At 37.4% G+C, this 15437-nt stretch overlaps 1 protein-coding gene across 1 annotated transcript in view; it reads left to right on the top strand.

Moving 5' to 3' along the window:
- The first annotated feature begins 10560 nt into the window (after positions 1 to 10560).
- Positions 10561 to 15437, top strand: part of hs3st4 (heparan sulfate (glucosamine) 3-O-sulfotransferase 4) — a 117846-nt gene continuing 112969 nt past the window's right edge. Inside the window, exon 1 of the mRNA XM_084130209.1 lies at positions 10561 to 11748. Within this exon, the coding sequence (XP_083986335.1) occupies positions 11123 to 11748 (626 nt within the window). The 5' untranslated portion in view covers positions 10561 to 11122. The remainder of the gene's footprint in view (positions 11749 to 15437) is intronic.

The following is a 15437-nucleotide window of genomic DNA, read 5'->3' as shown; positions in this document are numbered from 1 at the left end:
TCACTACTTTGCCATGAAGCAGGTGGAGCTAATCTATCTCTTTTGCCCTTCAGTTATGGTTTACTGTCCAGGGGACTGGACACAAGTGTCTCCAATAATCTCTTAATTAGGCGATGATGGACTATTCATTTAGTATGCAAAGCTGCAGATCTCACTTTTCACTGAGCAAAGCCCCCTTTCGCTGTGGCGGGCGAGCCAACGCTAATGATCTCAGCAAGTGGCAGCAATCCATTGCAGTGCATCTGTGGGGCCACATTAATCTTGTGGGTGATCCGTTTGATGAATGACCCTAGAATAGACGTCCAAGCAGATTCCACCCTAATTATACTGAGGGTGCTCCTCCTGGGAGGTGCTTCGGAGAGTCTTTGCAGAGTAAGGCATGTGTCGCCGCTCTACAGGTGCTTTTAGACATTGCTCCGGTGGACCCTCTGGGAGAGATGATGTCACGTGTCCTGGGGCTACCAGCCAGAGGTGAAGATGATGTATTGGATCCGTTCCTCCCATGTGCCACCTGGGCAAAAGCCTACAATAGTCATCAATCTGAGGGACATCCCGAGAAGGGGTCATTAGAGTCCTTAGATCTGTTACAAGCTGTTCTGAAACTTTTTAAACTATTTGAGGGATCTTCCACTGCCGGATTGCTTTCCGAGGTGTTTTTGCCATTCGGCAGGCATTCAATTGCTTCTCTCTGTTGCTCTGAGTTATGTTTGAAGATTGAATGCTCAGCAGGGGAAAGTGTTGCATCAGCTGAAGTTCTGGAAAAATAAATAATATACCAATGTTTTCCTGAGAGGCAGAAGAGAAGAAATATTTTCTTCTCGAGTAGATTCTTGTTCTCAAAATCAGTTGAGCAAAGTATTTTCTGTAATTTTTCATAACATTTGTGACCCTGGACCACAAAACCAGTCACATGAATCATTTTTTTTTTTTAATTGGGATGTAAACATCACCTGAAAGTTGAATAAATAAGTTTTCCATTGATGTACGGTTTGTTGGGATAGAACAATATTTGGCCGAGATGCAACTATTTGAACATCTGGAATCTGAGGGTGCAAAAAAATGAAACATTGAGACAATCGCCTTTAAAATTGTCCATTTATGTTTGTGATTTTGCTGCATTCACTCACAAAAATAAATGTTTTATGTACGGTAGGAAATTTACAAAATATCTTCATGGAACATGATCTTTATTTAATATCCTAATGATTTTTGGCATAAAAGAAAAAACGATAATTTTGACCCATACAATGTATTGTTGGCCATTGTCACAAATATACCCGTGCGACATGTGACTGGTTTTGTGATCCAGGTTCACATTTGTGTAGTGAAATTATCTATATTTTAATGTCTTTTTTTCTTTTTGAGTAGGTTTTTTTTTTTTTTTTTTTTGTTTACACATATGTTCTTAATATTCCAATCCAATCTGACTTCTGACCTGTAATGCTGCCTGAATCATAATCATACACTGTTCGTTCGTTGGCCAGATGAGAACTGGCCCCCCGACTGAGCCTGGTTTCTCCCAAGGTTTTTTTTGTTTTTTTTTCATTCTGTCACCTGATGGAGTTTTGGTTCCTTGCCACTGTCGCCTTTTTTTTTTTTTTTTTGCCTTTGTCGCCTTTGGCTTTTGGCTTGCTTAGTTTGGGACATTTAATTTAATATTTAACAATATTATTGATCTGCCTGCATTGACACCATTATATGAGAACTGAACTGAGCTGGACGATGACATTGCGGTTTTCTCCAGAACGGCTATATACAAATTAACTAAATTAATAACTTTTTTACAACAAAAATAAACCATCACTGAACTTACTTAAGCTGGACTGTGATGCTATTTTCTTCTAGAAACAAACGGTGTTGCATTATTTTACAGTTGTCTCTGTAAAACTGCTTTGAAACAATCTGTATTGGAAAAAGTACTATATAAATAAAGGTGACTTGACTTGACAAAATTACAAAAGAAATCTAACTGAGAACAGGATTGGTGGCATGGAGAGTAAGGCAGGTAGAGTTAACTTTTGAAGCGACCGACCCGAGTTTGAATCCGCCTTTTAACAAACTCATTCTTTTCCCTTTTCCCCATCGCATATCAGCTCGGAGAGGTGTTTATTTTAAGTACAAATTAAGAGAATATTCGAAAAGTGGAAATAAAGTGCCTAACCGGTATTTAGTGGTGGAAAGAATGTTTAACGAGTATGGTTAGGGGTGGGTGTATTTTAATAAATATAATCCTATAAACTGAATACAGCATGTTGTTATTACTGTTGTATAATATACTACAATACATTGAAGTGCAAATAATATCTGCCACTATTTGCACTAAATAGTATCTAAGTACTGTCAATTGCTATTTTCACTTAGTGTAAATAGTATATATCATTATTTGCACTTTGTGCAAATAGCAGCTGCCAATAAATAAAGACTAAAAACTAAAGTTAATACTTCTAAAAGATAATTTAGACCACAAATTTATAATGTACAGTTTGAAAAATAGAAATTTGATATATGAGTATATAAGTGTTTAAAAATGTAATTAGCTTTAAGTGAATGTTAAATGATTGCAAAGTTGATTAAATGTAAATAATAATAATAATAATAATAATAATAATAATAATAATAATAATAATAATAATAATAATAATAATAATAATAATAATAATACAATAGGGTACATAAGAAATATCCAGTATTGACCGATATATATTCAATATCTAGCAATAGTCATAAAATCAGGTATTGGCCAATAACTGATGTGGTCCCAATATTGTGCATTCCTAATTTTGAGGCATTTTTATAACCTTAAGGGCCATTCACACGACACTGTTTTTAACTTTTTTGTTTTTGGGGCCTGAAAACTCAACCTTTTGAAAACAGGGTTCAAAGTGCAAGTTTTTGAAAACGATACCATTATCGGCTCCATGTAAACTGTGACGTCATGCCCATGTGTAATATTCATGTTCAGTCTATAGGCGCGTAGTGTCTCTTTACAAAGTGACATCACCAACTACTGGCCTGGCAGCAGAATACAGCGTTTTTAGCCGTTTCCGTGGATCCGTGTGAATGGAGAACGTTTTGACAACATTGTCGTCTGTACGTGAAAAATACAAAGGAAAAACAGTTTTTCTGTATGTCGTTATGTAGATGTACAATTAACCTTAACTGTTATAGCTATTTGTTATAGTTATAGCTGTAAATATAATCTTAAAGGGTCCCTATTATGGATTTTTGAAAATGACCTCTCTAAGTGAATGAAAGCATCCTGCAAAGTTTTAAATTTGAAAGTGCACCGTATATAAAGTTATTGTCTTTCAAAAGTAAGAGTCGACTCTGAGTCAATTAAATTAATCGTTTTTCAAACTAGTCATAAGCCTCAAACGGGCAGCTGATTCCTGTGGATACTGGATAGCATCATGTCGAGAAGACGCCGTGCTCTACAATGTGAAGATAAAGCCAGTTTTTTTTGTTTTCACTGCCCAAGGATGAGCATGTGAAGAATCAGTGGTTAAAGTTCATCTTTATCACAGCAGTATAACCCTAAACTTTTGCTTTGTTCCCTTTATTTCACTGACGACTGCTTCTCAAATCTCAGAGTTCAATGTAGGATTCGGAAACCGCTTGCTCTTGAAAGATGGTGTTCAAAATACTTAGTTTTGAGTTTTATATTGTGTAGGTCTCCTGCTAACTGGTTAACTCACGTTATCACTGTCTTACTGAAATACTTCTGCTAATCAGTTGTGGGCCACTATTACCTAAAACTGTGTCTATTAATGCAGATTGTCTGTCGTTCTCACTTCCACTTTGAGGAAAGATTAAGCATGGAGCAAGATCTGTTTTACCAACGTTTATGTTACATCAGTCATTCACGCTAGAGCTCGGCTAATGTACACATTGCATAGATGCACTTTTATTGATAGTTTCCACGTGTTCACCACAATATTTTACAAAAATAATCGGTTTGTTGATGGACATGCACTTGTTAATGCTGATGGTGAGGAATTACAGTTGCAACATCTCATAATGTACCTCAAATTGAGTAGTGTATCACTGAGAAATGTCCTGCTCGAGTCGTCCTTGCGATGGAGGTTCGGGTTCAATAACTAGCTCTTTAGTCAATAAACGACGTCATTGTTCATTACTGTGTTTAGTTTACGGTGTGGGAAGCCTCAGGACACGCAGACCTGACGTTATGGCAGGATTAGAATTATTGCAAATGTGGTGATGTGCAAATGTATATTATGAGGAAATTAAACAGTTTTTTGACCATTGATGCATATAAACCTGTTGTAGGAGACTCCAAAACAACATTAGGAAACTTTAAAATAGCATAATGGGGCACTGTGGTGGTCTTTACCATCTTTGTGTAGATTCTTGACAAATGTAGTTGGCTAAAATTTGAGTAATTTGTATAATCATTTTTTGCGAGTTATAGAAGACAATGAGGAATGTTGTCTTAAAACAGTCACTCTGTGAGGTCTTTACCCTGCATTTGAACAATAGGCTTAATAACAACAGCTCCTGAGTGGTTCATTGCCATTCTGTTCTGCTACAGGAGTCTGAAGGATCTGTAGGCGAACCTTAATGAGAAGAAAAGCCTTCATAAGAAGGCTGATGTCTCCAGGGCAAAGCAAGGCCTAGCAGATGTCCGCAGGGAAATTCTTTGACCTCTAGTTTCTAGTAGCGAGATGCGAGACTCCCCATGGCCCCTGATGGTTATCCTGCCCGTTCTCTGCGGTTTGCCATGCTCTTTCTCTCCAGAGCTTGTGACCCCTTCACAAGTCGTTTTGATTTTTCCTTCCCAGCAACCTGTCCTCTGTGACTTTTCATTTCAGCTCAAATTTGTCATCTCTCATTATCTTTCAGAATAATGACATGAGGATCAATAGGCTATTACTCTTCCAATTTTTATCATGCCCGACTGAGGAAATCACTCATTATCTATTTTACGTTTCGTAGAACAGCTTCTTGGAAATGTTTCATTTGTTTGTTTTCTTGTTGATTACACGGACAATGTTGACAATGTTACAAATTCAATCTCCCTTTGCAGTGCACCGAATTCCTGTGTGTAGTTAAGCCCGGCAAACAGCACCGTTGCATTGCAACTATCGGATGGATTGATTTAATTGCATTCACATACAATAAAGTTAGGATCTAAAAGGTCAGCGGGAAATGGTGCAAATCCCGAAGGAGTATTTTTTTAAGGGGCTGGTGAATTTAATACACATCCATCACTTTTTATCATCTAATTAGTCCCCTGTATGGCAGGCTGATCAACATGGGAGGAAACAGCACTATTGATTCGATAAAGGCCTGGTATCTATCATTTAACTTGTTCATTGACAGACTGCCCGGCCATTTCTGACTCTGTCTTTATGGTGTCAGCAAAGCGCTCCTGCTTGTTGCTCGATTGCCTTACAAAAATGTTATCATCCCTCTGATGTCAGAGAAATAACAGTTTCCTGTGTGAGGTATTGGTTATAACCCAGCACGTTTTTATCACCTTGATGCAGTCGTGCAACTTGGGTGCAAACCGAAAAGCAACAGAGCGTTTTGTATCCAGCAATTTGGCATATTCATAAAAGCATGCATTATATTACTGACATTTCTAAATATGAGGGCTGCATTTTTTCCCCCTTAAACTGTACTCGACTGCATTATCATTTTAAATGTTCTCTACTGTCATCCCAGCACCAAAATAAAAGTGGAGCGTGAAATTATTTTGTTTTGTCTCCATAGGTGCAGTGGAATTTATTGGCGCTATCGGCTGATCATCAATTTATGCCACAAGACTTATAGATCTTGTGGCTTGCTCAGCCCTCCCCACATTTCCATGCTTTTGGACGTGTGGTTTCTTTCTTTTTTCCCTTTTTTTTCTTTTTTTTTGCCTCTGAGGCTGTCAGAGGTTGTCTTTTTCTCTCTCACTCAGACGGTGGAAGCATCTTTGCTTTTGCCTTGGGCTCACAGCTTGGTGAGCATGTCATTTTTCTGTTTTGTTTGGTTTTCATTGGAGGGGAAGGACTTGTTCAAGTATGATCAAGCAGTTAGAATGTCTTGGCCAAAAACAGAAGGCAATGGATAGAGACGAAATACTGCAGCTCAGACACTTTTGCCGAGCCGCATGATATAAAAATATTTAAATAGATTAACCATATGTTAACATTTGATGTTTGTCCACTAATTACCCTTTGTAGGCCCATTGAGCAATCTGTCTGCATATTTATATTTAGCCATATTGTCTGCTTAATTTATCATCTACGGGAAAAAAAACAACAACATCAGGGCTGGGTTGGAATGTAGGTAAAACGTTTTGTTAAGCATGATATATTTTTTGTGTAAAAATCATTGACGCATCAGTAAGCACCCTAAGCCTTAAATCAATATGAGAACAATATGACTTGTTGAGGTTATGCCCCCCTTGAAATCAAAGAACCGAAAGTAATCAACTTTTAATGTGAATTAATCTTTACCTGCATTCTGTGTGAAAGGCATTTATAAGATAAAATATTAATTACCAAGGCAAATATCACATTATAGGTAATGAACAGTTCCAAGAGTCTAATCAAAATTGATTTACTGCTATAATCCTTTAATGTCACTGACAGTACCAAACAGAAGTTTCCTTAAAGAGAAACCTGTGAAACTTACAGAGCTATAGAGAAACTTAGGGTACTTTTCAATGACAGTGATGTTGTGTTTTCAAAAACTTTGAAACCTGCTTTCAAAAGTTTGCGTTTTCAGGCCCCCAAACGCTGTTGTTGTGATAACGAACGGCCAAAACGCATAAAAAGTTTCCTGTTTTTAACTGAAAATGGTGTCATGTACACGGCCCCTTAGTCTTGTGTAGCCGAAACGTTTACCAGTTAAAGGTGGGGTATGTGATTCTCTTTTTTGTCCATTTTTTCAAAATCACTTGAAATCCTATTCCTAACCCACTTACAGCCACTGAGTTAGAAGCACTGAAATAAAAATTAAGCAATTTAATCATCTGTGGAACGGGCAGGACTCGGAAAAACTCCAGCCAATCATTTCCAAGACCACCTAGAATCATTGGACTGTAAGTTCGTCAATCAAACGGTCGTACCATCCCCCCCTCCCCCCATCCCCCTTGCGCGCTTTGAATGGGTGGAGTCAGGGCCAGCGTTGGAGGAAAGAAGGTAGTACCATTTGAGTTGTGTATTTTCAAAATCTATTGCAAATCCCATACCCTACCTTTAAACAACGTAAAGTCTGGGCCACTATTTTGCTTATTCTGACCAAACCTACTTAGACTGGAGGATATCATCAAGGTTTCTGTTATTTTTATGTAGCTACTTTTAAAGGTATAGGGTTTGTCTGAAATGGACTGTAAGTGAGGGATAATGTAAATCCAGCCGGTTGTTATCGCAAAATGAACCCAGAAAGGGTGATCAGGTCTTGCATCACCCTGAAGAGGTTTATTCTGCGGTAACAACCGGCTGGATGTATTATCCCGCTTATTACACGGCTACTTGCCACATAAGTAAATAATTAGACATGAAACATTAATCTGAGTCTAAATATTTTGTTAGCTCTATAAAAGCAAAGCTTCCGTGGACATTTATTTCACCATATAAACAATTATGGGGATAAGAGATATTAATTTGAGATGAAACTGTTTTAAAATCATACCTGTCTGTTATTTTTTAATGCATTGCAGTGTACAAAACAATCATTGCAAAATGGCAGCAACTGCGTTTGTATACAAGAGAGAGCAGGTCAGCGATATCGGATGACAGAATTAGTGAACTGTACACAAAACACTGATTTGAGTTTTAGTATTTTATTAGCTCACCAAACGCAAATTTCCACAAGGAAAAAACGTTCCTAGCAAGCGTAAAGCACCAAATTCAGTGACAGTTACCCGGTTGAGTCTGTGTTATCTGTTTTTACCGGTTGTTATCGGGGGATAACATACCGCTGGATGGCGAGATTGACCAATCAGAATCAAGTATTTCATAGAGCCGTGTAAAAATAGACAGAAATGATTCAATGAATGGCATGAAGTCCAGAAAACACTGAAAAATTGTGGAAACTTAAATTCAAAAATCATTATGATATTAAGATATGTTCCATGAAGATATTTGTTAAAATTCTTACTGTAAATGTATAAAACATTTATTTTTGTGAGTGAATGCAGCACAATCGCGAACATAAATGGACAATTTAAAGGCGATTTTCTCAATGTTGAATTTTTTTTTATTTCAAATAGCTGTATCTCCGCCAAATATTGTCCTCTCCTAACAAGCTACACATAAATGGAAAGCGTATTTATTCCGCTTTCAGGTGATGTATAAATCTCAATTTCAAAAAATGACCCATGTCACATCCAGGGTCACATATTATGATGATTTTTGAAGGATCATGTGACACTGAAGACTGGAGCAATGATGCTAAAAATTCAGCACATTAGTGTACATAATGAAACAACCTATCACTGTAGTGAGGAGAAAACTGAACACATTATTTTTTAGCACTTGACAATAACAATAATAATAAAAAATTAAAATATCACGTTAGCTGAACATTTTATTCTTCTGTTTGTATTCTGTGTTATATTATTTGTAAAAATAAAATGTTTATGTTTATGCAGGCTGATAGACCAAAACTACCATTTCCTTCACTTGCCACTTAGAGTCTGTTTCAAGCATTTTTGGCAAATTTCACAGGATTTCCTTTTGGACTGCACGCCAGAAGCTTAGAGTCCAACTGCCGGCCTATCTTTTAAATATCCATGGATATTTAAAAATGAGTTTTTTTCCTGTACTGTGAATTCTGCATTACATTTTCGTGTAGCTATAGGCAGGTGCTATCTTTAAAAGAAACTTCAAAAAGAATATGCATCAACAATTTTGATCAAAGAACTGTGTCTCCTACAGTTTGTGGTGCTGTATATCCAGTGAACATTTGTACCTAAGTTTGAGAGGTCATTTCAACATCGGAGAGTGAGAACAGCAACATTGCCACATCTAGAATAGGTGGGTGCCCTATATGTGGGAAGAGGAAAGATCTATCAGATAAAGCTGCAGCAAAATACAGCACAACATGTTGTGTTCCTACAGTGAAGGAGCTGTAATGAATTCTTTGAGGTATTATAAACACAAAAAAAATGCTTTAATCTGTTTATTTATTTAATGCGTTGGGCATTCAGTATTTTCTCGAATGTTTTTTGTTTCACTGAATGTACAGAAAAGTGTTTCAGTGTCCATGACATACAGTGAGTGCACACTGTTTAAATCCATTGAAATGTGCAAATGTGATTTTAAACAGCCTCCAAACAACTACAAGAAGCTTACTGCAGGAACTCAAATTCATCATGAGAACGAAATGCTTGCTTTTAACGGACGCTCAGGGCTGGAAGCTGTAGAATCCAAGGGATATGATGAATGGAGTGTTCTAAGGGTAGGGGACATTTCCCAAAAATACATGGGTATAATATTTGGATCATATTCAGTAGAGAACAAGGTCTATAACCTGTGGTAATAAATGTATTAAATATTTTTTTTTGAGCATAAAACTATATATAACTAAACTATAGGGAATTCCATGAAAATAAAGATGAATTATTCAGCATTCATACAAGCATATGGCTGAATTTCAGAGATGCATGTATCCACCCATTGGATCATTCCTCATCTATGCAGTCACCGGCACCTGTCTATCTCAGGAAGAATCGCCACTCTTTACCCTGTGATGTTCTTGCATGGATTAGTCCTGCAATCTCTCAGGCCAGTAGAGAGCAGACATGAGCTGCTCTGTATACACCAATGTTAGTGCATCTATGAACAAAATATATAAATAAAAGAATGAATAAACTGAGCAACAATAATATGATGATTCCTTTTATCATTACTGCTTTCACTGTTGCTCGTCATCGCCATACCCTAATTTCTTGATTATTTATTTATTTTTATTTTTTTTAACTTAATTTTCTTATTCAAAAAACTGAATTCAATGTATTTGGAAAAAGTGGTGCCACTTTGATTTCACTCAAAATATTAATTTTAAATAAATATATTTTATTGGGTTGCATTTTTTCAGTGTATTTGAAAAAGTAAATAAATCAATAAAAGTAAATCAAATAAAAGTGATTTATTTACACCTATTAGTGAGTAGGCTAATTATTTTTGTAATATAACTGAATGAATGTTTTATGCTACTGATATATAAAATTAAACATCAATATTTATTATTATCATCAAATGTTGTAATATTAAATAAAATACATCACACACACACACACACACACACACACACGTATTTAATTTATTAATAAATCATTTGATGATAACAATTAATTGTGTTTGTTGATTTATTTCTGCTGATCAAATTACAATCTTTCTCCCTTTGTCGTCTTGTAGAAAGCGATAGATGTAACCCCAGTATCTTACTGTAGTATTATTCCCTTTTTTTCTTTCTCGGATGAGCCCACGGCTGATGCGCACATCACGTCTACCAATCAACACGAGGCGTTACGACTGCGCGCTGCACTCTCAGCCACTGAGAGCAGTCAATGAATATTTATGGCGAGGCTGCTCACTCTCCAGCGCTCAAAGTTAGTGGATTAGCAGTGGGAGGATGACTGCGTGATACAACATCAGCACCTCGTTTGGATTAAGATCCAGCGTTTGCGCCAATTGCCACTTGAAATCAGCGGTGTGAAGGACAGCGGTGTCAAAATCGTACTCAAGAAGCGGTATCGGGTGAAAGACGTGCCCTGCACATCACTTCAGAGACTTTGCCATCTCTTTGCCCTTTTTCTTCTAAGATGCCAAGACTTCCATCAACAGCATCACCCTCAGCCTACATTCAAGCGGGCTGCTCGTTTGGAAGGACGCCCGACCGCAGCCGTTCTCATCTGCAAGTTCAATCCGATCAATTGTGACAAAGGCTGTCAGCGTCGGAATAAGAAATCGATACCCGAGACGTTCTTTTGGAATTTTAACGACCCATTTTCCTCAAGTGAAGCGCGCGTGGAGTGCTCGGGCTCCTCGCACTTTCAGATGTTTGCAGTGTTGATGGTGACAGATTATTGTTGTTGAGTGTCCATGCGAGACTTGGGGTGGAAACATGTCTGGCCACTTCTCTGAGAGGGTCGCTGCTATCAGAGATGGCATTTTGGTCCAGCACTTCGGTTTTTACTTCTAAAGTGCCCCGGAAAATCTTATTCATGTTCACCCTCTCCCTTTCTGTCACCTATCTGTTCTATAGCTTGATGAGCTGCTACAACTCCTTCCAGTTCCAGGAGAACTACGTTTATCAGGGAAGGCTCGTGACTGAGGAAACAACTTTTGTCACGCTGAGGGAGAAACTTTACTCGACCTCTTCCCAGGGCTACCTCGACGAGGAGTTCATCGAGAGGACAGCGACCGAGCAAACTATCGCAGTCTCGAGCGTTAGAAATAGCGTGGGGATCGACGAGAGGACAGCGGGATGGGCGCGAGCTCAGGCGGCTACGACCAGCAGCAGCATGTCGCGCGCTGCCGCCGCTGTGGCTGGAGAGCACGAGCACGAGCACCCGGAGTTCAGCACCACGGACAGCGATCTTCGGAAAGTGGTGAACTGCACATCGGATTACGGGGTGAAAAAATTGCCCCAAGCCATTATAATCGGAGTGAAGAAAGGGGGGACAAGGGCTCTGCTGGAAGCTCTGCGGGTTCATCCCGATGTTCGAGCCGTTGGGAATGAGCCTCACTTCTTTGACAGGAACTACGAGAAGGGACTGGATTGGTACAGGTGCGCCCTTCACGTTTATCTGTTGTGCTGGTTTTTTGGGGGGTCAATTGCAATGATGTCTGAGATAATTAAGACAAATCTAGTTTATGTTAGTTTAATTTGGTATACATTAAATGGTTTAATGTCAAGTGGTGTAACCATCAGGTAAAGTGTTTAAACTTTTTATATTAACACACACACACACACACACACACACACACACACACACACACACACACACATATATATATATATATATATATATATATATATATATATATATATATATATATATATATGTCAAACTTTTTAAACTCATTGTTTTTTTTACATATTTTACATTTTTACATTTTGGTTTTATGGTTTTCTTGCCACATGACAAGAAAATGGCTTCCTTCATGACAGTGACTTATTTGGTGAATTTGGAGTTATTCAGATATATTATTGTTATATATTATTATTATTTATCAGTATTTTTTATTTATATTATTCAACTTTGAAAATAAGAAAATAAAACGAAAATAAATAATGATGAGATGAAAGATTATGCCGAAATTGCAAAAAAAAAAAATAAAAAAAAAAATCAGAAATCATAAATGCATTTTTTTTATATTATTATTATTTGATAAATACAGGCAAAAACCTCACATCATCAATGAGCATTATGTCATTGACCCATATATCAGATATTACTTCTCTTTCCTTTATTTTACTATGAAAAAGTGCTTGCATTCAGAGATTGCAGAAATTGTTTACCATTTCTTTTCATAGCACTTTTTTTTTTTTTGTAATTCAGAAAATAAAGCACTCTATCTTTGAATACAAACTGTCTTAATATTTATAGTGATGATGATGATCAAAGCTGTTTGAAACATAAGATGGATGTATGGCTCAAGTTTAGTACACTATTTTTTTCCAAAATAAGAAATAGCATTCATCATTATTTTAATCAGGCCTGACTGCATGATCAGGTGTAGCCTACTGGCTTGTCAACATATCTTAAATACAATAAATAACAATAATAATCTTAAATATAGGCTACTTCTCTACGTATTGCATTCAAGTATGTATAGACTCAGTGGTCATCTGTATCTGCATCTTAAAAGAGCATGAATTGAAATTTAGTAATTTAAATAGTCATTAGACTAACACATATGTGATGGTTCAAGAGAACCAAGTTCCAGGCTGCAATATGCTTTAGTCCAGCTTCAACATAATTACTACAGCAGCACGACTGTTTCATTTCATGCCGAATTCATGTTCACAGTCGCTGCTCAGTAGAGCCAGGTGCAGTGAATGCTCCGTTGAGCTCTTTCAGCACGCCTGTGCTCCGGACTCCCAGGTGTGCTCAAATCATGAGGTGCTTACTCAGGTGTATGTGCTCCCACACACCCATCCTCAACCGCTGCTGGCACGCTTTCGACTTGTCAGCCTTCTTCAGCTATAGTCATGTTTCCTATAGTTAACATCTCTCCACTCCATTTGCAATCTGAACCGGTGCAGGTTATTACAGCCAGGCTGTTTTTATTCGGAGTGCTGTTCTACATAGGCCAATCATCATTCAGCCGAGCAGTTGCCTATGGTGAGGAGACGCCCGTACGAAGAGCGGCTGAGGGGTAGAGACCGAATGAGCATTAAGTCACACTGCGGTGTGTGCCGGATCCGCTTGGATCTGCTAGCCTTGGGCTGTGACTCAGAGCTTTGGGGCCGAGCAACATCTGCCGCAATTCACTTCAGAGGGAGCCCAACTCGCAACATTCGTTCATTTGCCCGGGTGTTAATGCGAGCTGTTTCATTACACTCGTTGTTTGGGGGCTCATTAGACCAGGGGATGACAAGCTTACATAAATAACACCTAAGAGTGCTTGTGTGTTTTAATGTCTCTGAGCCTGGAAAATCCCTTAAGCGGCCCTAAAATTGTTTCCACATGCGCTTGGCATTTGACATATGTATAGCTTGCAGGAATATCAGATTTGAAATGGCCTACCACAAGCACCAAAGGGACAAATATCACATGTGCATTTTTAACTCTTATTTGTTTTGACAAAGCTGGACATGTCAACATTTGTGTTTTAATATTGGCTTTTTGAATTCATAATCTCACCAAATGCTTGCAAACTGATTGGCGTTTGCAGAAGTGGCTCATTTCACACTCAGCTCTGGCTGTAAAGATTAAATGTGTGAAACATGTAGTTCATAAAATGTAAAGAATTTGCATAAGATAAGGATGACACTTTTATTTTAAGGTGACAAGAATGTAAGTACTGAGTAATATTAATTAGTCAGTACTTATTACTTTACTACATGTATTTAATGTAGGGTTAAGTTTAGGGTTAGTTACAGTACTTGTAATGGTGAGTAGTAATATAGTAAGTAGCGTAACATACGTAACTACCTTGCCTTAAAATAAAGTGTTACCAATGAAAATTCTGTCATTATTTATTTACTGTCATGTAGTTTACAAACCTGTATGGCTTACTTGGAACACAAGAAAACATTTAGAATGTTTTTAATCCATATATTGAAAGTCAATGTTGCTTTGGGCCTCATTGACTTTCATTGTATAGACAAAAAACAGTTCAAACATTCTTCAAAATATCGTCTTTTATGTTCCACAGAAGAAAATATGGGTTTGGAACAACATGAGGGTGAGTAAACGATGACAGAATCCACATTTCTGTCCCTTTAAGCTGTACATGAAGGCAATTTGGTTTGCACATTTCCTACATGTAAAGTCTCAAAGACAAGCTGGTTTTACATTTTAAAGCCATGGTAAATAAACATCCAGTGGTAAAGGCTCTTTGAAAGGCTTCATTTGCTGGGCATATATATCAGGAGGAGTTAGGTAGTCTTTTTTAGTCTTGAAATATGATGGTGCTCCTCCTTTACAGCCTGACGCGATGTTTAAAAGGCTTGTCAGGGAGGACCGGATGCTCTGTTAAACTCCTGTCTGCTTTTAAAAGAAGCCTCACTTTCACTGCGTGGGTAATGCGTTCCCTCTATCAAATAATAATAGCTCGGCATCATTAGACAAAGCGCACCACTGCTGGGGTCCACTCTCAGATTAAAGGAGTGCAGGAAGGCAAAAAAAAAAAGAAAAAAAAAAGAAAAAAAAAGAAGAGAGTGTTAAAGCTGAAGTGTGTAATTTTTGCAGTGATAAAAGACTAATTTCCCAGCTTAATATGCAGAGGCAACTCAAAGTAAGCCATTTGTATGGCAAAATATTTCTCTTTTTTTGAGCATCTCGACTAGCCCGACACAGCAACATTGACTTTTGGGGTGAGAATATCTGTTTGTAACAACAATGAACAAAAATGTTCAGGAAACAGACTATAGCTTGAAATCATTGCTTTTCAAAAACAAATTAAATTGTAATTGGATATTTAATAATTATTTTCAAGTCAAGTCAAATTTGTATAGCTCTTTTCACAAAACACATAAAAGCACCTTTAGAGAAAATCGTGATGTTTGTAATGTTTATAATAAATGAATATGTTCATTCCTACATTTAGCATATCACAGCTGGGCGATAATATAGTTACACTTGAAATTTTTTTATATATTTTCATAATTTGCTATCACAACTATTTATCTTTTGATAAATCAAATGAGATAATTTATGTGGTTCAGATAACATCATATTTTGGGGTTATTTTGTAATAGTTTCTATTTATTAAATCAATCTCCTTCATTGCATTAACCCCAAATTT

The sequence above is a fragment of the Abramis brama genome (genome assembly GCF_963993115.1).
Source record: "Abramis brama genome assembly, chromosome: 1".
NCBI classification, from domain to species: Eukaryota; Metazoa; Chordata; class Actinopteri; order Cypriniformes; family Leuciscidae; genus Abramis; species Abramis brama.
The sequence above is the reverse complement of the archived record's forward strand: the minus strand, read 5'-3'. Positions and strand labels throughout refer to the sequence as shown.